We start from the raw sequence: 24,913 nt of genomic DNA on the forward strand, positions 1-24,913 counted from the left end.
GTGGCTTGGAAGAGGACTGGAAGATGGCCCTGGTGTTTGGGACCCTGTACCCATATGTAAGAAGTGGGTGAAGCTCCTGGCTCCTGGCTTCAGCCTGGCCATTGAGGCTATCTGAAGGTTGAACCAGCAGATAAAAGATCTCTCTCCCTCTAACTCAAATTTTTTAAAAATATGCTGTGAAAAAAATTTTCTGACACCTGCCATAATTTACTCCAGGCTATGTGTGTGAAGAAATGGTTTTCCCAATGCACTGATATGATTTTATACAATAACTTCAATAAGATGAATTACTAAAAATATACATGGTGAAACAGGTTAAGCCTCTGCTTGCTACGCTGGCATCCTATATGGATGCTGGTTCAAGTCCCTGCTGCTCCACTTCAGTCCCGTTTCCCTGCTAATATGCCTGAAAATGGCAGAAGAATGCCCAAGTACTTGGGCCCTTGCACCCACATGGGAGACCTGGAAGAAGCTCCTGGCTCCTGGCTTCAATCTGTCCCCACCCTAGCTGTTGCAGCCATCTGGAGAGTAAACCAGTGGATGGAAGATATTTCTCTCTCCCCTTCTCTCTCTAACTTTGCCTTTCAAATAAAATCTTATATGTGTGTGTATATATATATATATCTATATAAATATGTATGTGTATATATATTTAAAAGTGGGCATTTACTCCCTAAGTGCCCACAATGGCCAGACTGAAGCCAGGAGTCTGGAACTCGTTCCAAGTCTCCCACATGGGTGACAAGGACTCAACCACTCAAGCCATCACCTGCTGCTTCCCAGGGTCTGCATCAGCAAGAGGCTGCGATCAGGGAGGGAGCCAGAACTTGAACCCAGGTACTCTCATGTGGAACGAGGGCATCTTAACTGCTAGACCAAGTGCTCACATGGAATAGTCTTTAAAAATGGGTATACGATATGTTCTCTGCACCTTCCTGATAAGGTATGAACATTTGCCTATAGAGAACTGTTGGGGCTCTGTATACCTTGGACCTAGGACTATACAGGTAAGTTGAGAAGCCCAACAAAAGAAATCCTGAAATAGGGACAGTGGCACTTGCTCACAGAGCTGCCTGTGTCATTAATAAAAGGCTAAAACCCAGGATTACCTTCGGGTCTCCAGGCCAACAGGCTGGGTGACCAATCCACTGGCAGGCTCAGGGACATTGTTGGGAGGCAGAAATGTTGCTATGACTACTGAAACCTCGGTGACAGCTAAACAGAAAGGAGAGCCTACTCAGTCTAAGACTGAATCAAACAAGTCTGCAGACATGTCCATGGAAAAGATGATGAAGACAGAAGAGGTACGTGCAGTTGGGCGAGGGGCTGGGCTGAAAGTATGTTAATTAGGTTTCCAGGCCAATTGCCCAGAAGTGCACCATTTACTGGGAAAGGCCCTTGATGTCACAGAAGGATGAAGTTACTAACAGGAGTGGAAGACTGTCCAGCATTTAGTAGGTATTCAAATAGGTGAATACCCCAGCCCCTGCATGTGAAGGTGGAGAGCTTGCTTTCTCCTTCCCCTACAATCTGACCACTGCCTGTCTCCGAGGAGGAAGGCCTGTGTGTCTCCCACTGCAAGAGGGTACTGAGGCTGAGGTTCTGGAGATCACGGCAGGTCAGCACAACTTCTTTTCTTGCAGAATTTTCAAAGGTTCACGGACTTTAAGAAGATGGTTGACAGGTAATTCTATGTCCTCCCCTTCTCCGACCCTTCGGCTTTGCCCCCTCCCAACTCTGCTTCATCATGTCAGGGTCTCATCAAGGAATATGAGGAGGGGAAGCAGCCTTGTGCTCAAAGCAAATAGAGATCAGCCTCCTAGTGGCCACTCGGCTAGTCCACCAGACTGTACGGTTTTATTTCCCCCTGTTTTCCTCCCTCTTGACGGGACACAGGGGCAAGCCGATGTTTGCTTTACTTTATTGGAAAAGTATTTATTGGGGCCAGTATTGTGCCAATCATGTGGCAGACCTGAATGGAGTTCCAGGCTCCTGGCTTCCACCTGGCCCAGTCCTAGCTGTTGTGGCCATTTAAGGAGTGAACCAGTGGATGGAAGATCTCTGTCTCTTCCTCTCTCTCTACCTTTCAAATGAATAAATAAATCTTTTTTTTTTTTCAATGAAGCTAGGGTGAAAATCGAAAGAAGCCATGTTTTTTTTCATTTGACAGATAGTTAGAGAGACAGAGAGAAAGGTCTTCCTTCCGTTGGTTCACCCCCTAAATGGCTGCTACGGCCGGAGCTATGCAGATCCAAAGCCAGGGGCTAGGTGCTTCCTCCTGGTCTCCCATGCGGGTACAGGGCCCAAGCACTTGGGCCATCCTCTACTGCCTTCCTGGGCCACAGCAGAGAACTGGACTGGAAGAGGAACAACTGGGACAGAATCCGGCGCCCATATGGGATGCCGGCGCTGCAGGCAGAGGATTAGCCAAGTGAGCCAAGGCGCCAGCCCTAAAAAAATCTATTTTTAAAAAATGTTTTAAATAAGTTTATAAAAATGTACTTATTGTGGCCACCATTGTGGTGTAGCAGGTTAAGCCGCTGCTTGTGACACCAGCATCTTATATCAAACACGAGTTCAAGCCTTGGCTAGTCCACGTCCACGTTCAATCTGCTTCCTGCTAATGTGCCAGGGAAGGCCGCAGATGGCCCAAGTACTCCCAGTGAGAGACAAGGATGAAGTTTGGCCTGGCCCAGTCCTAGCCGTTGTGATCATTTGGAGACTGAACCAGCAGATGGAAGATCTCTCTCTCTCTCTGTCTCTCTGCCTATTGAGTAAATATTTTTTAAAAAATGGTTTATTTGAGCCACGGCACCGTGGCTCACTAGGCTAATCCTCCGCCTTGCGGCGCCGGCACACCGGGTTCTAGTCCCGGTCGGGGCGCTGGATTCTGTCCCGGTTGCCCCTCTTCCAGGCCAGCTCTCTGCTGTGGCCCAGGAGTGCAGTGGAGGATGGCCCAAGTGCTTGGGCCCTGCACCCCATGGGACACCAGGATAAGTACCTGACTCCTGCCATCGGATCAGCGCGGTGCGCTGGCCGCAGCGCGCTGGCCGTGGCGGCCATTGGAGGGTGAACCAACAGCAAAAGGAAGACCTTTCTCTCTGTCTCTCTCTCTCTCACTGTCCACTCTGCCTGTCAAAAAAAAAAAAAAAAATTTATTTGAGAGTCATGGAGACAGAGACAAACAGAGCTTCATTCTCTCGTTCACTCCCCAGGTGCTAGCCACAGCCAGGAGCCAGGAACTCAATCCAAGTCTCCCACATGTGTAGTGGGAGCGCAATTATCTGAGCCACCACTCAATTATCTGAGCCACCACTGCTGCCTCCCAGGATCCACATTAGCGGGAAGCTGAAACCCAGAGTGGAGCCAAGACTCAAATCCAGGCACTCCAATATGGCCTGCAGGCATCCCCACCAGTGTCTTTTTTTTTTTTTTTTTTTTTTTTTTGATAGGCAGAGTGGACAGTGAGAGAGAGAGACAGAGAGAAAGGTCTTCCATTTGCCGTTGGTTCACCCTCCAATGGCTGCCCCGGCCGGCGCGCTGCGGCCGGCGCACCACTCTGATCCAAAGGCAGGAGCCAGGTGCTTCTCCTGGTCTCCCATGGGGTGCAGGGCCCAAGCACTTGAGCCATCCTCCACTGCACTCCCTGGCCACAGCAGAGAGCTGGCCTGGAAGAGGGGCAACCGGGACAGAATCCAGCGCCCCGACCAGGACTAGAACCCAGTGTGCCGGCGCCGCAGGCGGAGGATTAGCCTATTGAGCCACGGCGCCGGCCCGTCCCACTTATTTTTAAGGAAAAGTCAAGTTTCTTGCCCAGCTTTCTACTAATTTTTTGTTAGTTATTGCAGTATTTATTTGTTGAAAACATGAATGAGGAGACTCAAAAGACTGGACTGCATACGTATTTCACCTGGTGAGCTTTTTTTTTAGTAATCCAATTTTTTTTTTTAAGATTTATTTTATTTATTTGAAAGAGTTACAGAGAGAGGTAGAGGCCCCACCTGGTGAGCTTTAAAAAAACTCAACCCAGGTCTTATCTGGGGAGATTCTGATTAAAATATTCTGGGATGGAGCCAGCGCTGTGGCACAGCAGGTTAACGCCCTGACCTGAAGCGCCAGTTCGAGACCTGGCTGCTCCACTTCCGATCCAGCTCTCTGTTATGGCCTGGGATAGCAGTAGAAGATGGCCTAAGTCCTCGGGCCCCTGAACCTACGTGGGAGACCTGGAAGAAGCTCCTGGCTCCCGGCTTCAGATCGGTGCAGCTCCGGCCTTTGCAGCCAATTGGGGAGTGAAACATAGGATGGAAGACCTCTCTCTCTGCCTCTCCTCTCTCTGTGTAACTCTGACTTTCAAATAAATAAATAAATCTTTAAAAAAAAAAAAAGGCAAGTAAGCACAACATGCTCAATATTATTAGTCTTTACAGAATATCAAATTAAAACCAAAATAAGGAACGACTACACACTTTTTAAAAAAAATAGTCTGGGATGGGATAGGAGAAGACTATTTTCAAGATTTCACAGTCTGGGGTCTACTAATGTACATCCTGAGAGGAAACAGGTAATTTTATTTATTTGAAAGAACAAGCGAGACTGAGAGTGAGAGCACGCATGAGACAGAAAGAGACACAGAGCGATTGCTTTTCCATCTGCTGGTTCATTCTTCTTCTTCTTCTTTTTTTTTTTTTTTTTTTTTTTTTTTTTTTTTTTTTTTTTTTTTTTTTTTTGGACAGGCAGAGTGGATAGTGAGAGAGAGAAACAGAAAGGTCTTCCTTTGCCATTGGTTCACCCTCCAATGGCCGCCACGGCTGGCACACTGCGGCCGGCGCACCGCGCTGATCTGAAGGCAGGAGCCAGGTGCTCCTCCTGGTCTCCCATGGGGTGCAGGACCCAAGCACTTGGGCCATCCTCCACTGCCTTCCCATGCCACAGCAGAGAGCTGGCCTGGAAGAGGGGCAACCGGGACAGAATCCGGCTCCCCAACCGGGACTAGAACCCGGTGTGCCGGCGCCACTAGGTGGAGGATTAGCCTATTGAACCACGGCGCCGGCCTGCTGATTCATTCTTCAAATGCCCACAACACCACTTTGAGCACCTCTTCCCATATCACCAGTGTCCGAGTTCGAGTCCCATCTCTACTTCCCACCCAGCTTCCTGCTCAGATGATGACTCAAGTACTTGGGTCCTTGCCACCCTCGTGGGAGACCCTGAGGAAGCTCCTAGGTCCTGGATTCGGCCTGCCTCACTGGTGTGGGCATCTGAAGAGTGAACCAGCAGGTGGAAAAGCAATCTCTCTGTCTCTGTCTCTTTCTGTCTCATGCGTGCTCTCACTCTGTCTCACTTGCTCTTTTTTTTTTTTTTTAAGATGTATTTATTTGAAAGTCAGAGTTACACAGAGAGAGGAGAGGGAGAGAGAGAGTGCGAGAGAGAGAGAGAGAGAGAGAGAGAGAGAGAGGTCCTCTATCCAATGGTTCACTCCCCAGATGGCCGCAATGGCCGAAGCTGTGCTGATCTGAAGCCAGGAGCCAGGAGCTTCTTCTGTGTCTCCCACGTGGGTGCAGGGGCCCAAGGACTTGGGCCATCTTCTACTGCTTTCCCAGGCCATAGCAGAGAGCTGGATCGGAAATGGAGCAGCCAGGACTAGAACCAGCGCCCATATGGGATGCCAGCGCTTCAGGCCAGGGTGTTAACCCACTGCCGCCACAGTGCTGGCCCCATGCTCATGCTCTGTCTTTCAAATAAATAAAATTACTTGTTTCCTCCCAGGATGCACATTAGCAGGAAGCTGGAATGGAGAACTGAGCAGGCAGGGACGTACTTAAACAACAGGCGCTCTGGTATGAGATGTAGGCATTTCAAGTGGCAGCTTAACACTAAATCAAGCCGGCGCTGTGGCTCAATAGGCTAATCCTCCACCATGCGGCGCCGGCACACCGGGTTCTAGTCCCGGTTGGGGAGCCGGATTCTGTCCCGGTTGCCCCTCTTCCAGGCCAGCTCTCTGCTATGGCCAGGGAGTGCAGTGGAGGATGGCCCAGGTGCTTGGGCCCTGCACCCCATGGGAGACCAGGAAAAGCACCTGGCTCCTGGCTCCTGCCATCGGATCAGCGCGGTGCGCCGGCTGCAGCGGCAGCCATTGGAGGGTGATCCAACGGCAAAGGAAGACCTTTCTCTCTCTGTCTCTCTCTCTCACTGTCCACTCTGCCTGTCAAAAAAAAAAAAAAAAAAAAAAAAAAAAAAAAAAAACCACTAAATCAAATGTCTACCTCCTTAAGATGTACATTTAATGTATTTCTATGTGAATTTAATTTTTTAGTCATGTGAAATAAATACTTCCATTTCTAAAAGATTTATTTATTTGAAAGGTGGAGTTACAGAGAGGCAGAGGGAAAAAGAGAAAGAGGTCTTCCATCCACTTTTTCACTCCCCAAATGGCTGCAATAGCCAGAGCTGGGCCAATCTGAAGCCAGGAGCCAGGAGCTTCCTTTGGGTCTCCCACACAGGTGCAGGGGCCTAAGGTATTGGGCCATCTTCTGCTTTTCCAGGCTGTAGCAAAGAGCTGGATCGGAAATGGAGCAGCCAAGACTCAAACTGGCACCCATATGGGATGCCGGTGCTGCAGGCAGCAGCTTTACCCCCTACACTACAGTGCTGGCCCCCCAATTTGTTTAAAAATGTCAACAGTGTATATATACAAATACATACTTATGGGGCCATCACTCTGGCATAGCAGGTAAAGCCGCCACTTGCAGTGCCGGCGTCCCATATGGGTGCCAGTTTGAGACCCAGCTGCTCCACTTCCAATCCAGCTCTCTGCTATGGCCTGGGAAAGCAATTGAAGATGGCCCAAGGTCTTGGGCCCCTGCACCTGTGTGGGAGACCTGGAAGAAGCTCCTGGCTCCTGGCTTCAGATTGGTACAGCTCTGGCAATTGTGGCCAATTGGAGAGTGAACCAGCAGATGGAAGACCTCTCCCTCTCTCTGTTTCTCTGCCTCTCTTCTCTGTGTTTAATTCTGACTTTCAAATAAATAAATAAATCTTAAAAAAAATATACATACTATAAGTATCTGATGTATAGGAAGATACTCCAAAAAAGTCTATGGAAGAATGGAATTAAAGGTAATGTGTGGGGACTGGCGCTGTGGCATGGCGGGTAAAGTCGCCACCTGCAGTGCTGGCATCCCATATGGGTGCTGGTTCAAGACCCAGCTGCTCCACTTCCAATCCAGCTCTCTGCTATGGCCTGGGAAAGCAATTGAAGATGGCCCAAGGTCTTGGGCCCCTGCACCTGTGTGGGAGACCTGGAAGAAGCTCCTGGCTCCTGGCTTCAGATTGGTACAGCTCTGGCAATTGTGGCCAATTGGAGAGTGAACCAGCAGATGGAAGACCTCTCCCTCTCTCTGTTTCTCTGCCTCTCTTCTCTGTGTTTAATTCTGACTTTCAAATAAATAAATAAATCTTAAAAAAAATATACATACTATAAGTATCTGATGTATAGGAAGATACTCCAAAAAAGTCTATGGAAGAATGGAATTAAAGGTAATGTGTGGGGACTGGCGCTGTGGCATGGCGGGTAAAGTCGCCACCTGCAGTGCTGGCATCCCATATGGGTGCTGGTTCAAGACCCAGCTGCTCCACTTCCGATCCAGCTCTCTGCTATGACCTGGAAAAGTAGTGGAAGATGGTCCGAGTCCTTGGGCACGTACACTTATGTGGGAGACCCAGAAGAAGCACCTGGCTCCTGGCTTCATCCTGGCCCAGCCCGAGTCATTGAGGTCATTTGGAGAGTGAACCAGCAGATGGAAGATTTCTCTGTTTGTCTGTCTCTCTCTCGCTCTCTCTCTCCCTCTCTCTCCTCTCTCTGTAACACTGACTTTCAAATAAATGAATAAATGATAATGTGGAGAGGGTCCCTGGCATGGCCCAGCAGGTTAAGCTGCCCCTAGCAATCCTGGCATGCCATATTCGAGCACCAGTTTGAGTCCCTGCTCCTCTGCTTCCAATCTGGTTCCCAGTTACTGCACCTAGGAAGGTAGTGGAAGATGCACTGAGTGCTTGGGCCCCTGCCACGCATGAGGGAGTCAGGGATGGAGTTCTTTGCTCCTGGCTTTGTCCTGGTCCAGCCCTGCTTAGTGCAGGTGTTTGGAGAGTGAACCAACAGATGGAAGGTCTCTATCTCTCTCTGTCATTCTGGCTTTCAAATAAATATATATTTTTAAAGGTAATGTTCGTTTTCCATTAACTTTTTTGAAGACTCCATGTATATTCCTTTTATGTATTAAAATTTTTTATTTTTTTATATTTTAAAGAAAACCTTAATGAAGATTCCAGTGTGTGACCAGTGATGAGAATCATTGGTGTGGTGGGAGAAATACTCATATTAGCCCCAAGAAAGCTAGGATTTGAGACCAAAATCTGCCACTACGTGACTTTGGACAAACCACAATTTTAGTTTCCTCATCTGCTTTATGAGAAAATTAATAATTATACCACATAGCTACTGTAATCATTAAATAACATAGTATCCTCCATAGAAGATTCTAAATCCATTGTAGTTACTCATTTAAGGATTTTTGGAATCTTCTAAGGTGGCACAGAGGTTCTTGGCAAAGAGGTGGCTTCCCTGGTAGATATCTTTGTCTCCTCTCCTGGCTCTAACCCATTCAGTTCCCACATCTGTACCTGGCGCAGGTGGCGGAATTCCCGAACTCGCTGCCTGTGGCAGATGACGTTGAACCAGAGGAGAAACCCCTACGCCGCCCTGAGGCTGCGGGAGGAAGTGGCGCGGGAGCTGGCGCTGGCAAGCAAGCAGCTGTTGATGGTGCGTTCTCGCCGGGCAGCCTCCGCCTCCGCCTCCGCCTGCGCTGCCCTGCCGGGGTGTCCGAGCTCGTGGCCTCTTGTCATTCCTCAGCCGTCTCCCAAGCCTCGGCTATTTCACCATTACAGCTCTAACTCCAATGCTGAGCTCTTTCCCGTAGATTCTTGGCATCCAACGTAAAGGGGGCACATTTTCAAGTCCCAAAAGACATTCTAGTCTTTGCTCCTCGACCTGGTGAGACTCAAAACTGCCTCTTCGTGTGCTGCATCTGCCTGAGTATCCCTCTCTCTCCCTGGAGTCCCCGGTAGCTGTCATGTCACTGTATTTAGCAGGTGTCCAGCAGAAAGTTCCAGGCTCATGGGATGCTCTCAGGAGATTTTTTCTGGTGAACGTGGGGCTTCCCTTCCACTGGTTCAGCCCCTCTGCTGCCAGCTAACTTTATGTCACAGCTCAGCTCAGGTCCAAGGGAACACAGTGATGGGAAAGCAATCAGGGAGAGAAAGAGAAATGGTGGTGAACAGAGAGCAAACACTGCACTCTCTTCTGCCCTCCCTGCCAGGTCCGTCAAGCTGCCCTGCACCAGCTGTTTGAAAAGGAGTACCAGCAGTACCAGCAGGAACTAAATCAGATGGGCAAAGCTTTTTATGTGGAGAGACTCTGACTGCATCCGAAACCCCATCCTCGTCACACCTGCTAACCTAGCCACCTTGAACCTCTACTGCCTTAAAATTTCCTTCCCCAAATGTTCCTGGATCTAGCTATCTGCCCAGCACTTTAAGACAATGCTCTCACTCCCACCTCTTGACTCAATTGCTATTTGGGAAATAATCTATAAACAAGAGTTAAAGACAGCAGCGACACCTTGTGGTCAGAGTGGGATATACAGTGTTGATGTAGAGGTAGAATGGACGATTTGGTTTCGCAAATAAAACTAGTTCCTAAAAGTGCAGTCAGACCCTCTGGCTCGTTCTTTCACCCCTAAATCTTGATTTGTTTCAAAATAGTTCACTTTTTAAATTTTTAAAAAATTTTTATTTATTTTTGAATTTTAACATATACACACTTCATGCATTTCATATACACAAATTTAGGAACATAGTGGTTCTTCCCACACTACCATCCCTCCCACCCAAGTGCTCACTTCTTAGATACTTCAATCTTAACTTTCTGCACTTTGTTCACTACTTCTCAAGTCTTAATTTTCTCGATCTTTTCTATATACTTGTTTTTTATTTTTATTTTTTATCTTTTCTATATACTTGTACAAATAGCTTTGAAGATGGGTTGTTAACATATAGGCATTGTGGTGCTTTGGAGTCAGGAGGAATGGATTTATTTTATTTTTTAGATTTAATTTATTTGAAATGCAAAATGATGCAAAGAGAAGGTGAGACAGAGAAGGAAAGAGATCTTCCCATCTGCTGGTTCACTCTGCAAATGGTCATAGTGGCCAAGGCTGGATCAGGCTGAGGTCAGAAACCAGGAACTCCATCTGGGTCTCCCATGTGGGTGGCAGAGGCATAAGTACTTGGGTCCTCTCCTGCTGCTTTCCCTGCTACATTGGCAGGGAGCTGGATAGGAAGCAGAGCAGCCAGCCGAGATTTGAACTGACTGACACACTGGTATGAAGTTCTGGCATTGCAAGTGGTGGCTTAAATTGTTACACCCAGCACCAACCCAGTGGATTTATTTTTGTAAAATTTATTTATTTATTTATTTAAAAGGAGAGAGAGAGAGAATCTTCCATCCCCTGGTTCACTCCACAAATGGCTGCAATGGCTGGAGCTGGGCAATCCAAAGCTAAGAACCGAGGAACTTCATCCGGATCTCCTACATGGGTGGAGGAGCCCAATCACTTGGACCATCTTCTACTGCTTTCCTAGGCCATTAGCAGGCAACTGGATTGGAAGTGGAACAGCCAGGACATGAACTGGTGCCCATAAGGGATGCCAGCATTGCAGGCAGCAGCTTTACCTGCTACATCACAGCACCAGCCCTGAATTTTGTTTTTTGAATTGTCCAGTTACTGTTAAATCTTGGACAAGTATATTTCCTGAATTCCCATCTCTGCAAGTGGAGAGGGTTCTGAAATCAAATGCCTCCAGCAGTCAGACAGGTGTAAGGAAATAAGGAGTGGATAGAAAGAGCATTCTAACCTACAGACATTCAAAATGCTGACAAATACAAAAAATACCAATTGGGCAATGGCTTGGGCCCTGTCAGCCATGGGGAACACTCAGATGGAGCTCCTGGCTCCTGGCTTTGGCTTGGCCCGGTCGTGGCTGCTGTGGCCATTTGGCGAGTGAACCAGCAGATAGAAGATCTGATCTCTCTCTCTCTCTCTCTCTCTCTCTGTCTCTCTTTCTCTCAAATAAATAAATCATCAAAAATTTTTTAAAAGAATGGAGACAGGGGCTGGTGCTGTGGCATAGCGGGTAAAGTCACTGCCTCAGTGCTGACATCCCATATGGGCGCCTGCTCAAGTCCTGGCCGCTCCACTTCCAATCCAGCTCTCTGCTATGGCCTGAGAAAGCAGTGGAAGATGGCCCGAGTGCTTGGGCCCCTGCACCCACGTGGGAGACCCAGAAGAAGCTCCTGGTTCCTGGCTTAGGATCAGTATAGCTCCAGCCATTGCAGCCATTTGGGGAGTGAACCAGCGTATGGAAGACCTCTCTTTCTCTCTCTCTCTCTCTCTCACTTTCTCTCTCACTCTCTGCCTCTGCCTCTCTGTAACTCTGCCTTTCAAATAAATAAATCTTTTAAAAAAAGAATGGAGACATAAGTATGGCGATCTAAAATAAAGCATTTTAAGTTGGGCACTCTCCGCCTTCCCTCCTAACTTCCTTTCAGGAAAGACCCCTGGACACCGTGGGTGGCTTGACTTCTGTTGCGGGGTGAGGGGACAAGAAGAGACAGTAGTTGTGTTCTGGATCTCTCCTCAGACTTAGCTGTGCCCAGCACCTGGCCCTGAGTGTCCCACAGAGAGATTTCTTTTTTCTTATCTGAACAATGATTTTCCCATAAAAATAATTGCAGGTGTTGGGCTGTGTTGTTCGGGGTTTGTGTGTGTGAATGTGCAAGTGTGTGCTTTTTTATTTTTTTACAGTGACTGAAGTATTGTTGACAGTGTGTTTAGTAATCAGCACTTTAGAAAGCAGTACATCCTATCATTTCAGTTCCAGAGCATGGGCTGTGCAGGCCAAGTCACGGCATAGCACCTGTGCCCTGTCTCCAGCTGCCCACACCAGCACATGGGGATGGGTGGGCACCGGACATCAAGCAGACAGGCCCACGTGGGAAGCCACCTCATTTCCAGTGGGATCCAGAAGGTTTCTTTCTTTCTTTCTTTTTTTTTTTAATAAAGAGCCTTTTTTTTTAAAGCCTGAAATCTGAATGTAATTTCTAATTGTATCAGATGTTAATATTTTAAAGCTATAACAAATTTCAAAACTTCTATCTTTTGTTTTTCATTTACTTATTTATTTTTAAAAGATTTTATTTATTTTATTTGAAAGGCAGAGTTACAGAGAGGCAGAGAGAGAGAGAGAGAGAGAGAGAGAGAGAGAGAGAGGTCTTCCATCTGCTGGTTCACTCCCCAGACGGCCGCAACAGCTGGAGCTGCGCTGATCTGAAGCCAGAGCCAGGAGCGTCTTCCAGTTCTCCCATGTGGGTGCAGGGGCCCAAGAACTTGAGCAATCCTCCACTGCTTTCCAAGTGCATTAGCAGGAAGCTGATTTGGAAGCAGAGCAGCTGGGACTTGAACCAGCTCTCCAAGATGGGATACAAGCATTGACACACTGAGCCACATCTTACCCACCCTATTCTTCAATATCCTATCAAATCCTCATTTTCATGGCCAGGACTGTGGCATAGTGGGTAAAGCCACTGCCTGTAATGCCAGCATCATATATGGACGCCAGTTTGAGTCCCGGCTGCTCCACTTCCAATCCAGCTCTCTGCTGTGGCCTGAGAAAGCAGTAGAAGATGGCCCAAGTCCTTGGGCCCCTGCATCCACATGGGAGGCCTGGAAGAAGCTCCAGGCTCCCAGTTTAAGATCGGTACACCTCTGGCCATTGCAACCATTTGAGGGGTGAGACCGTGGATGGAAGACCACCTTGTCTCTCTTTCTCTCTCTCTCTCTCTCTCTCTCTGCTTCTGCCTCTACCTCTCTGTAACTTTGCCTTTCAAATGAATAAATCTTTTTTAAAATAAAATCCCCATTTTCCATCTCCCAGATGTCAGAACTTTTTTTTTTAATTTATTTATTTGAGAGGTAGAATTACAGACAGTGAGAGGCAGAGAAAAAAGTCTTCCATCCACTGGTTCACCCTGCAAGTGGCCGCAATGGCTAGAGCTGAGCTGATCCGAAGCCAGGAGCCAGGAGCTTCTTCTGGGTCTTCCATGCAGATGCAGGGGGCCAAGTACTTGGGCCATCTTGTACTGCTTTCCCAGGCCATAGCAGAGAGCTGGATTGGAAATGGAGCTGCTGGGATTAGAACCAGCACCCATATGGGATGCCAGCGCCACAGGCATAGGATTAACCCACTGGGCCACAGCGCCGGCCCCGTCAGAACTTCTTTAATCTGTCTCCACACACCCCACTGATCAGAAACCCTACCCTCCCCCGATCCCACCCCAGAGAGGCAGCAGGATTTAAAGGGTCAGACCAGCTTGTGATGCTAGTGCCCCATATGGATGCCAATTCAAGTCTCTGCTGCTCCATTTCTGATCCAGCTCCCTGCTAATGGCCTGGGAAAAGCAGCAGAGGATGGCTGAGTACTTGGGCCCCTGCACCCAAGTGGAAGACTAGGATAAAGCTCTTAGCTCCCAGTGCTGGCCATTGTGGCCATCTGGAGGGTGAACTAGTAGGATGGAAGATCTCTCTCTCTCTCTCTCTCACTGTCTCTCCCTCTCTCTCTGTAACTCTGACTTCCAAATAAATAGTCTTTTAAAAAAATTCTTGTGTTGTCATGTGTAAGTGATTTAACTTACATGAACTTCAGTGTCCTGAAAATGAAGACAGCAATGGCCGTCTCACGGATCACTCGTAGAATTCACTAAGACGATGGATGTCGGGAGAGCAAGCGCAGTGCTTAGAGTTTGGTTCACAGGAGCCTCGTTCCCCTCAGCAGACTTTGCGGAGACCCAGGTCCCTCACACGGTGCTTGCTGGTCCCTGCTCAGCACCCATATCCTAGTCCAGCGTCATTCTCCATCCCAGGCCGTCTCTTTCTCTGCCCTATGTGTCCGTTCGCTCTCCAGCCCCCATCACCCCTGCTTCCCAAACCCTGTTTTTTTTTTTTTTAAGGTTTATTTGATAGGCAGAATTATATAGAGAGAAGAGAAAGAGATCTTCCATCTTCCGGTTCTCTCCCCAAATGGCTGAGGCTGGGCCAGGCCAAAGCCAGGAGATTCTTCCAGGTCTCCCACAAGGGTAAGTGGGACTTAAGCATTTGGGCCATCTTCTGCTCCTTTCCCAGGCATATTAGCAGGGAGCTGGATGGGAAGTGGAGCAGCTGGGACTTGAACCAACACCCATATGGGATGCCAGCACTGCCAATGGTGGCTTAATCCACTCTGCCACACAGTGCCAGCCCTAAACCTTATCTTTAGGCAATAAATATTCATGATCCTTCCACCAAACAAGACAAGAAGCTTATAGGCTGGTGGGAGAGTCAGGCATTGAAAAAGAAATGACAGATATGATCTGAATTTTATGGGAGATGAAAACCATACCCAGGTTGTTTGGATTTGGCCCACAGTCTAAGACTGAGTCTCCCATTCCTTCTATCTGGTCACTTGCCCTCTATTTCCCAAAGATCCACCTTGGCTTCCATTACTTTTATTTTAACTGATACATTACAATTATACATATTTATGGGGTACTATGTGATATTTATATATACTTAATAAAAGCTTTTTTAAAAATTTATTTTATTTGAAAGAGTTACAGAGAGAGAGGGGGAGACACAGAGATGGATAGATCTTCCATCCTCTGGTTCACTCCCCAGATGGCTCCAACAGTCAAGGCTGAGCCAGGTAGTACCAGAAGCTAGAAGCTTCATCCAGTTCTCCCACATGAGTGGCAGGAGCCCAAGCACTTGCATCATCTTCTGCTACTTTTTCCCAGGTCATTAGCAGGGAGTTGGATCAGAAGTGGAGCAGAGACTTGAACCAGTGCCCATATGGGATGATGGCACTGCAGATGATGGCTTAACCCGCTGCACCATATGTGGTACAGGCGTTATAGGTGGTGGTTTTACCTCTTATACCACAACGCTGGCCCCTATGTGATATTTCTTTTTTCTTTTTAAAGATTTATTTATTTATTTGAAAGGTGAGTTACAGACAGGCAGAGGCAGAGAGAAAGATAGAGAGAGGTCTTCCATCTGTTGTGGTTGCAATGGCTGGAGCTGCACCGATCTGAAGCCAGGAACCAGGAGCTTCTTACAGATCTCCCATGTGGGTGCAGGGGCCCAAGGATTTGGGCCATCTTCTACTGCTTTCCCAGGCCACAGCAGAGAGCTGGATCAGAAGTTGAATAGCCAGGACTCAAACCGGCACCCATATGGGATGCTGGCACTGCAGTCGGTGGCTTTACCTGCTACGTCACAGCACCGGCCCCATGTGATACTTCGATACATGTATACACTCTGCAATATTCAAATCAGGGTGAGCGTATCTGTCTCCTCAGACATTTCTTTGGGTGAGGACATTAAAATCATTTCTTGTAGCTTTTTTTTTTTGACAGGCAGAGTGGACAGTGAGAGAGAGAGACAGAGAGAAAGGTCTTCCTTTGCCGTTGGTTCACCCTCCAATGGCCACTGCGGCTGGTGCGCTGTGGCTGGCGCACTGCGCTGATCCGAAGCCAGGAGCCAGGTGCTTCTCCTGGTCTCCCATGGGGTGCAGGGCCCAAGCACTTGGGCCGTCCTCCACTGCACTCCTGGGCCACAGCAGAGAGCTGGACTGGAAGAGGAACAACTGGGACAGAATCCGGCGCCCCGACCGGGACTAGAACCCGGGGTGCCGGTGCCACAGGCGGAGAATTAGCCTATTGAGCCGCGGCGCCGGCCTCTTGTAGCTTTTTAAAAACCATGCACTGCTTTATCATCTAGTCACCCTACCAAAGGCAGTAGCACACCAGGCCATCTTTCTCCTGTTAACTGTAATTTCATACTTGTTGCCTTTCCCCAGCCCTCCCTCCTCCCAGCCTTCACTTCTTGCCTTCTCCCTCCTGTCTGTCTCCCAGGCTTCTTTGTTAGAACTGGCTTTAGCACTGGACACAGCTGAGTTTCAGTCCTGGCTCTGTCACTTCCGGCTGTGTGGCCTTGGTTCCATCTCCTTACATGCAACATGGAAATAACACCCACTTCATGGGACTGCTGGAGGGATTGAATACAGCACTCACCAGGGAGTCTCACAAAATGTCCAATAACTACTGCCCTGTAATGACGCTTTCCTATCCCATGATAGTTTTTCTCTTTTTATTTTTATTTTATTTTATTTATTGACAGGCAGAATGGACAGTGAGAGAGAGAGACGGAGAGAAAGTTCTTCCTTTTGCCGTTGGTTCACCCTCCAATGGCCTCCGTGGCCAGCGCGCTGCGGCTGGCACATCGCGCTGATCCGAAGGCAGGAGCCAGGTGCTTCTCCTGGTCTCCCATGGGGTGCAGGGCCCAAGCACTTGGGCCATCCTCCACTGCACTCCTGGGCCACAGCAGAGAGCTGGCCTGGAAGAGGGGCAACCGGGACAGAATCCGGCGCCCCGACCGGGACGAGAACCCCGTGTGCCGGCGCCGCAAGGCGGAGGATTAGCCTATTGAGCCACGGCGCCGGCCTTCTCTTTTTATTTTCATTGTTACCTGGCTGCCCCCTACCTCTCACCACACTTCCTCGCCAATCCCTTCTGTCTCTCTATTCCTCTCTCTTCTGTCCCTCTGGACCTGCAGAACGCCCCATGCCCTCTGTCTTGATCCCTGACCTTGGCCTCTTACCCCAGGGCTTGTCAGTGCCAGGCTGCCTCCAGTATTGGCAGCTCGGCTCCCTGCAGAGCCCATCTTCTCTGCCTGTTCTGTCTGCTCTCATCACATCACATCACCCCATTGAACCCATGCAGCCCCTCTTCCCGGTGGGGCTGGCCTTACCCAGGCCTTGTGGCTCAGATGGGCTCGGTGCTGTCTGGAAAGGCTGCACAACGGTGCTTCCAGGAGAACTGAAGGGCTTTCATGGGAGGCCGTCTGAAGTTTCTCCCTCGTTACGCCACCCAACATCTCTTTCCAAGACAGCAGCTCCTCCCCTGCACTCCCAGCCTGCCTCTGTTCCCCTGGTGTCTCAAACACTGAAGTCTTTCAGCTCCTGCTGGTCCTTTTCCCAGCCTCTGGCTCTCTGGTGTGGGCAAAGTTCTCAGAGAAGGGCTCTAGGACTTATAGGATCACATGCAAGGAGAAAGGGTGAGAAAATCAAAATTCCACACACGCGCGCGCACACACACCACACACACACACTCTGCAGGAGCCATAAAGGAACAAGAACAGAAGCAGATACCACAGATGCTAACCCGGACACTGAATGCCCATTTGTTAGTCTTCCCCTGGAAGGCAGGAGCCACACAACCAGAATTGACTGGGGCTTGGGACAAGGTATCGATCTAGATCAAGGTCATTGTGGAGTTGCTGCATGCATGCCGGAGGGGTAGGGGAGGAGGGGTGGTGTCCCAGCTAATGGGAACAAGGACACATGGAACAGGCCTGGGGGCCAAAGCAGAGTGTCCTGCCGCCCCCGCACTTTCGTCCAAGCCCCCCACCCCCCAGTGCAGCTATAACTCCAGCTCCTTGCTGCCACTGTGGAGAGAAGCATCTGCCTGCCACAGGACATTCAGCAGACCTGACTCTCTCCAAAACACAGCTCCCCCAGAAAGGCACCAGGCTGGATCGCTCTGAGGGAAGGCCTTGGAGAAGCCAGCCCGGGAGTTCTCGTCCAAAAGCCCCAGAAGAGGAGGGGAGTCCTAAGGACTTCGGGCTGCCTGCTGGCAGAGGGAGCTGCATCTCTCACCCTTGAGCCGAAGCCTTATACTGAATTCTTCTGCCAGGCAGGAGAGAGACCTTAGGTCTTCCCTTCTGGACCTCAGGCTGGGGCCTGCCAATGAGACAGGTGGCTCTTCTGTTCTGGACATCCAAGGGCGACGTTAAGGTGGATGCCTGGAGGACATGGGGAGAAGGGGAGAAGGGCCAAGATAGTGGAAGAAAGAAGCCAGGCACTTTGGGAGCGTCTCAGACTGCTTATCCGTCACACTACAGAGCAGGAGAGGCCCAGGGTGCCGACCACAGCGAGGACCTCGGCAGTCTTGTGGGAGAGGACTGCAAAGGTCAGGAGTTCTGTTGCAAAGGCAAAGCAGGATGTACAAGCCCCCGGCCCCAGCTCCGGAAAGCCCCGGGGCAGCTGGACTGGCCTTGAAGAGAGCAGGTGGCAAAGCTGAGGAGGAGCTGCTGACACTGCTGATCCCCGGGGCGCTGGGGCCGTGTCGTCAGGGGGAGAGGCTCCATGTGGGAGCGCCGGGGCAGGGTAGGTGCCCGGATGTGGATCCCTGCCAGTTATTCTTCCCGGTTTAGCCAACGTGATCCAGCAAAGGCCAGGCACTGGTAAGAGAGGAGCAGGGCAGCGATGGCACGAAGGGCAGGCACGCAAGAGCTGCTGTCTTGGGAGGTGAAGATCCGGGGTCAGTGCCCTTCCTCAGGGAGACCGCTCTCCATCCAGACACAGGTGGTGTCTGGGGTCTCGGCTGTGACCTTGCTTTGCAGTGGGGAGGAAGGCAGAGGACCAGCAAAGCCCTCCTGCCTGCTTCTGTGTGATATGTTTGATATTGGGTTGTTTAATTAGGAACCAACTAAATGTCAAACATATTCTTATAGCAGTAGGCAATTCTGCATCACCCTCGTTCCTCAACCTATGGAACTCGGGGACTCCTGCCTTTTTTTACTGCACCTCTTCTCCCTAGAACCTCCCAGGAAGACCAGTAGCTGCAACCCGTGTGGATTTTGGTCTTAACCTGGAGGCCTGTTGTGTGGGAGTGTGACAGAGCTGGAATGTGGGAATCAAATCTTCCGATATTTTGCGCCTCTAGACTGGAAGGGAGTGGATCTCCTTTTCTTATCTTCTCTTGTCCTTGCAGTTTTCTCTTCCTTATTCATAGCCAGCCCCATTATCTGCTGCTTCCTCTCCTTAGGCCCTTCCCTTGTCTAGTCTTCAAAGCAGAGGTCTTTGGTTTCTGTCTTCCTTCAAGAGTGGGCTAATAGTCTGTCCTCCAGTGACTGGAAAAACTTCAGAGTATACTGCAGTTTGCTGTGCCCTCAGTCCTGACGGGCGTCCCAGCTCTCCCACTGCTGGGGCTTAGTATTAACACTCACTGTCCTTGACATAATGACAAATAAGACCCATTTCTACTTTTCCCTGAGAGCTCTGGTCACCTTGAACAGTGCCCACCTCTCCCCGGCCGTATTCTCTGATACATGTTGCTGGTGTACTGGGATCAATTGCCACCTGTCAGTAACCAAGCCCCGGGTGGAAGAATGAGCATGGCCTGGAACCAAGCTGGGGAGAACAGAGCCGGGAACAGTGATCGTGATGCGGTGCTGGGGGTGGGGGAGAGTTAAGAAGGGAGGCAAGAGCAACCTCGGTCTATGTGGGCACTGAAGTCCTATTTTAAGGTCGCTAGGGGAGAACAGAGGGCATGATGCTGTCTGGATTACTCTGGCCCTCCCCTGTTTCTCTCCCCATCCCACTGGAAGCTCCAGGATGGCCTTTCAGATCCCACCCTCGGCTCTCACTCCATTCCTGTGACTCTTAGGGGGTGAGGAACTATGTCTCCCTGCCAGTTAGAGACTCCCAAAATAGCACAGCAATTTGATCTGGGGATCTGGGGGAATTGTCAAGGATCATGAGTGACATCCCTTCTTCACTGTTGCCCAAGCTCCCTGAATACCAGGAATCAAAAGCTACAGCTCAGCCAGTGGTGACAGGGATCAGCATCTAGCGCAGTCCCGGGTGAGAGTGAGGGGACACTGAAGGGCAACCTCGACCCTCTGGATGACAATGGCATTCTAGACCTGCCAGAGCGCCCTTCTCTATTTCAGCAGGCTCTGCCCCCTTTCCCCGCTCTTCAAAAACACCCAGAGAGCTGCCCAGAAGGTTTCAGGGTCAGAGAGAGCCTCTCCCCTCCCCCACTTTCCATTGTCTAAAATCAGCCTTAGCTATTCTACCCCCTCCCTTTCTTTCTTCTTCTTCTTTTTTTTTTTTTTTTTTTTTTGGCTAGTGATGTCAGTCCATCAAAGTATCTCACCCTGTGTTCCCCCTGGAGAACAATGAGGGGGTGGAGGGATCTGGAGAGACCAAATTAGGAACAGGAGGTGGAGCCCTGAGCACAGATAAAGGCTCAAGTCTGGAGCTCTCCGCGTGCTCAAGCCGCAGCCCCTCCTCTCCTGCTCTCATTGCCAGTTCTCCAGTGTTCACAGGTAAGCCCACCACCAACCACGATGGAGGCCATAAAGAAAAAGATGCAGATGCTCAAGTTGGACAAGGAGAATGCTCTGGACCGTGCTGAGCAAGCTGAAGCGGAGCAGAAGCAGGCAGAAGAAAGAAGTAAACAGGTAGGCAGCGGCGTTGGGCTCGCTCACCTGTTGGTGACCGTGACCGTGGATGGAGGGTCTTTCCCTGGTATTGGGCGTGATCACTGGTGCCAGGCCCTGCTTTGGTTGGAAGGGACTCCCTAGGCTCCCTGGAGGGGCAGAGGTCATGCAGGGCATCCACCTCTCACACTACCTAAATGACCTTGGGAAAGTCAGTGGCCCCTTCTGCATCACAGTGTGTCTTCTGGATTTAAGTAGATGTGGACCGTGTTTTGGAAGAACCCCTAACTGCTAAAGGAAAAGGTAAGAGTTTAGCCTGCAGTGTCTCTTTTCTTTTAAACAGCATCCCAGGCATCACTTAGATATTTACCCAGGATGGTTTGGCCTTTCTCGGGTCAGAGGTTATGGCGTCACATGGGGAGCCGTGGCTGAACTCCTGGGGCAGTGGGCTGCAAGTGGCTAGGGAGAAAGCGATCATTCTGGAGATGGTAACATGGAGGTGGGGCTCAGGGACCCCTCAGTGTCTTCCAAGAACCTGTATGGCTGTGTGTGGAGGTCTTTGTGTGTGACTCTCTGGGCTCTTGTAGCTGGAAGATGAGCTGGCGGCCATGCAGAAGAAGCTGAAAGGGACAGAGGATGAGCTGGACAAGTATTCTGAAGCCCTGAAGGATGCCCAGGAGAAACTGGAGCTGGCAGAGAAGAAGGCAGCTGACGTGAGTATTAGGGGATGGGTTTCATCCACACACGTAGACCTTCATGTTAATACGACTCAATTCCAAACACTCTAACATTTGCAAGTGCATACTTCTGAGTTCACAGAACACAGGCATATATATTCACACACAGCTTTGACTATGACCACATATGCCCTCATCACAACATGTATTGTCTTTCTTAAAGACCTACAGAAGTCATATTTTTGTCCTGCTCTCAGCCCGGGAGTTTAATTCTCTTTTCTAGGACCTGGACAAAGGGAGAGGATTCCAAGTTATCACATATCCCATCTCCTCCCCCATGCCACATTCTTGGTTTTTTGTCCAAGGCTTGGCACGTAGATATGTGTATTAATAGGGAACCTCTCATCTCTCAACTACCCGACAAAGCCAGCTCGGATTTCACAATGGGAAATAGAGGTCACATCGACCCTGGCCCTATATGGATTTATTTATCTTGATGCATGTGGGCATGTGCCCACTGAGAGATGCCATCGGAAGCATTGCTCACAGGGTAGCAGAGAGGTCCTCGGAGTGATAGATTATAATAGAAACAAAGCAGGAGTCTTAGGGAGGAAAGATATTACTGGTAGGCCTTACTCTATGACCGTGAGCATTGTGGCTTCTCATTTGAAAAGGAAATAAATTCTCTTTTTCCATTCATATTATCTCATAATCACCTACTTTCCTTCATCTGCAACCTTGAAGTTTGACGCAAAGGTAAATGAGAGACTAGATAGGTAAATTGTTTTTGAGGAACAGTATCTTAGAAATCTTAACGGCAACAAGAGACTGTCCCAGCTGATGGAAAATACAGCGAACAGGAAAGAGGAGTGTATTTAAAATCACATTTACTTCTGGAGAATATTTAGAGGAACACAGTGTATCTTTCACGCATACTCTCAGACCCTCAGGTGCAGGCTCTGGGCCAGGAGGTTTCTGATCTTCCCTTTGAGTTCCCACCACTTCCAGGGGCCCAGGAAGCAGTGAAGGTTGAATATATGATGCCAGAAATTAGAAACGCAAACTTGAACATATACATTATATATACGTATAGTTTCCAAAAGTTTCAGACTCTGCAAACTATTAATTATCCCTTTGTGGGAACCATTACAAGCAAACACAATACAGGCTACCTTTGGGGCTTGGGCAAGGGTTTGATGGCCAGCTTCAGTCGCCTCCCCATGGTTCCAGGGACAGATGGATGGATCTCTCTGGTACGGGCACGAGGATAGACGTTTTCACAGATGAGCACGGTGTCAGGATCCTCATGGGTTTTATGAAATGTTGGGGTAACAATTCTCTGGTGGAAGTCCCTAGGCTGAAAGAGCTAGTGATGTGGGCTTGAGGAAGTGTTTCCAAGAACAAGAAGGAGAACAAGTCTAACCTGAGATCTTGGGAGAGGGAGAATGATAGAGGCTCTAACCAGTGTACCACTATCATCAGGAAGAGAAAGGAATCTACTGGGGATGAATTCTGTCTATGCTGAGCTGTCCACACACACACACACACACACACACACACACACATCGCCACCTAGATATGGTCTACTCAATATATTCATTTGAAAGAAGTTTCCTCCTGTTTATACAGGAATCCAACAAAACCATTTAAATGTATAAAGTGTGGGTTAAACATACCCTCATCCCACTTCTCTTCCCCTTGTTGGCTTTCCCTCAAAGGGAGTACCCTCAGAGATATGGATAAGAACAAGAAGTAGGACAGGGAGGTTGTGGCCAGTAGGCAACATTTTATCAGGCAAGTTTGAAATGGAAGCAGGAAGAAAAGCTTCTTTCCTCAAATCTGGGGTCAGCCCACGACCGCCAGTGGTGTAACTCTCACCACAGCCTGGTTTTGTAAATTGAGTTTTATTGGAGCATAACCATGCTCAGTCATTCAAGTATTGTTTACTGGCTTTTCTCTCTACAATGAAGTCGTTGCCAGAGAACCTGCAACCTGCAAAGCCAGAAATATTTATCCTTTCGCTATTTAGAGAATAAGTTTGCTGACCCCAAAGGGTCAAAGAAGGCAAATGAGGTGTTTTCAGGAACGGGGAGATATGCTGGATAAGGAGGAGGAGCAAGGATTAGAGTAGAAAGCAAGGGTCATTAGCAGCATGATATGTGCATCGCTGAGGGAAGGTTGCCCTGTCCAATCCAAAGAGAGTTAATGGCTCAGCTTCTGTTTTTGAGATTAATAAAGAAATCAACAGAGCATATTACCTGGATGTAGCTGTAATGGGAAGTGAGGGTGAAGTCAACAAGTGCACATTTACACAGAAGTTCTGGTTATCTGAGAAGCCTTTCTGGAAAGTATAGGATTTTCTAGAACTGCTTTAACAAAGAAAGGGAGAAGGTGTGGCAAAGCCAGTCCAAGCTTAAAACTGTGGCAAATACACACACGTAGACTTTACCAATTTAGCATCTTTAAGTGTACAGTTCAGCAGCAGTAAGTATATTTATATTATTGTGTAACCACACCAGGCCCTGTTAATCCACGATGAAATCAGAAGCAGTTTAGGGAGACACGGGGAAAGAGGAGTGCACTGGTTGGGTCAGGTGCAAAGCCATAACACCCTTTTTTAGTGACAGGCGGTGGGAGAGATGAGGAGAGAAGGGACAGGGATAGACAGAACCCTGTTGGTATATGTATTGTTTGTCACTAGGAAAACAATACTGTTTGGCTCCTTGCCGCCTATGCATCATGTTCCTAAAGGCTCCCAGGAGCCAGCCCATCTGTTTCCCTGGATCAAGAGGAGATTATCTGTTCAAATCTGCCACCTCAGGAATGCAGTGGTGCTTCAACACCCCTTTGGCTGGTCTAGGATGAGGCCAGCTTCTTCACTAGGGCACAGGGAGATGCAATAGTGCCCCCTACTGATCAGCACCCAGATGACAAAATCGCACTTCTGCTTCCGAGGTCCCTCTGGTCAGATTTCTACAGGGAAGAGTTTACTGGGAATCTGAACTATGCTCTTTCTTCCCAGTTCCTGGGGTGGGAGAAAGCTTGCGGAGTGGGAAATCGAACGGCACAGGTTACTCTACTGAGCCAGTGTCTGGTTGTTTCTTCTGAGCGGACAGTATTTCACGAAAGAGACAGGAACACAGAGTCCCTGGAGGGGCATCCTCAGGCCAGACTCTGAGGACATTAGTCCTTTCAGGGGTTAGGATTCTTGAGTCTAAGTCCTGTTCCGTGTCATCATTCCCTAGGGGAAAAGAGAGCTGTACCAGAGGAGAGCTGATCATTATTACTTACTGGGAAGGGAGGAGGAACACAAAGAAACAAGAGAAAAGATAAAATTCTCAAGTCTCTTTACTGTGGTGCTTCCAGAAATCCTGCAAGGCAGTACTTGTAGGGGCGGCTTGTTTGCTTTCCTCCTTTTTTTTTCAATGACTATTTTTCTTTATTTTATTTGAAAGGCAGAGGTGGGGGAGATAAAGAGAGAGAAAGAAACAGAGATCTTCAATCTCCTGGTTAAAATGCCCATAACAGCCAGGGCTAAAGTCAGGCTAAAACCAGGAGATCAGGACTCAATTCAGGACCCAAGTACTTGAGCCATCATCAGAAGCAGAGTAGCCAGGACTTGAACCAAGGCACTGTGATATGAGATGTGGTGTCCCAAGTGGTGACTTTATCACTGCACCAAATGCCTACTCCTTAAGGGGCAGTTTCCAACTCTTTAATAGTTTCCTGGGGGCAGGGTATCTACAAGCAGCAGCGGTGGTGAAACTGGTGAAAGTTATATCAGAGAACGAAGGCTGGTTC

General features: G+C 49.0%; 2 protein-coding genes, 1 long non-coding RNA gene and 1 other non-coding gene across 17 annotated transcripts in view; 3 read left to right on the plus strand and 1 right to left on the minus strand.

Moving 5' to 3' along the window:
- Nucleotides 1-1,088: 1,088 nt before the first annotated feature.
- CFAP141 (cilia and flagella associated protein 141) lies at nt 1,089-9,764 on the plus strand. 2 transcript variants are annotated; one of them, XM_070077683.1, is made up of 4 exons: nt 1,089-1,304; nt 1,644-1,684; nt 8,665-8,818; nt 9,375-9,764. In XM_070077683.1, the coding sequence occupies exons 1-4, from the start codon at nt 1,191-1,193 to the stop codon at nt 9,474-9,476; spliced, it is 411 nt and encodes a 136-aa protein (XP_069933784.1). In that variant the 5' UTR covers nt 1,089-1,190; the 3' UTR covers nt 9,477-9,764. The 2 variants fall into 2 exon arrangements, with proteins under 2 accessions (XP_069933784.1, XP_002715510.2); XM_002715464.5 differs by having other exon boundaries at nt 1,100-1,304; nt 8,689-8,818.
- Nucleotides 9,765-15,110: 5,346 nt separating this feature from the next.
- LOC138850539 (uncharacterized) lies at nt 15,111-18,367 on the minus strand. The gene is made up of 3 exons (XR_011390411.1): nt 17,866-18,367; nt 16,959-17,236; nt 15,111-15,339 (listed from the first exon to the last, which is right to left on the minus strand). It is a non-coding gene; the product is annotated as an uncharacterized lncRNA (long non-coding RNA).
- Nucleotides 18,368-18,659: 292 nt separating this feature from the next.
- On the plus strand, nt 18,660-18,718 carry MIR190B (microRNA mir-190b). The gene has a single exon (NR_162565.1). It is a non-coding gene; the product is annotated as a microRNA mir-190b (primary transcript).
- A 1,045-nt stretch (nt 18,719-19,763) lies between these two features.
- Nucleotides 19,764-24,913, plus strand: part of TPM3 (tropomyosin 3) — a 28,774-nt gene continuing 23,624 nt past the window's right edge. For 11 of the 13 annotated variants that reach the window (XR_011390407.1, XM_070077666.1, XM_070077665.1 and 8 more), the window contains exons 1-2: nt 19,764-20,456; nt 21,023-21,148. Coding sequence is in view for 11 of the 13 variants with exons in the window: in XM_070077666.1 (XP_069933767.1) it covers nt 20,343-20,456; nt 21,023-21,148 (240 nt within the window). In the remaining 2 variants the exon portion in view is untranslated. Of the gene's footprint in view, nt 20,457-21,022; nt 21,182-24,913 lie in introns of all 13 variants that reach the window. The other 2 variants (XM_070077679.1, XM_070077669.1) reach the window with 2 other exon arrangements.

The sequence above is a fragment of the Oryctolagus cuniculus genome, chromosome 7, assembly GCF_964237555.1.
Source record: "Oryctolagus cuniculus chromosome 7, mOryCun1.1, whole genome shotgun sequence".
Classification (NCBI taxonomy): Eukaryota; Metazoa; Chordata; class Mammalia; order Lagomorpha; family Leporidae; genus Oryctolagus; species Oryctolagus cuniculus.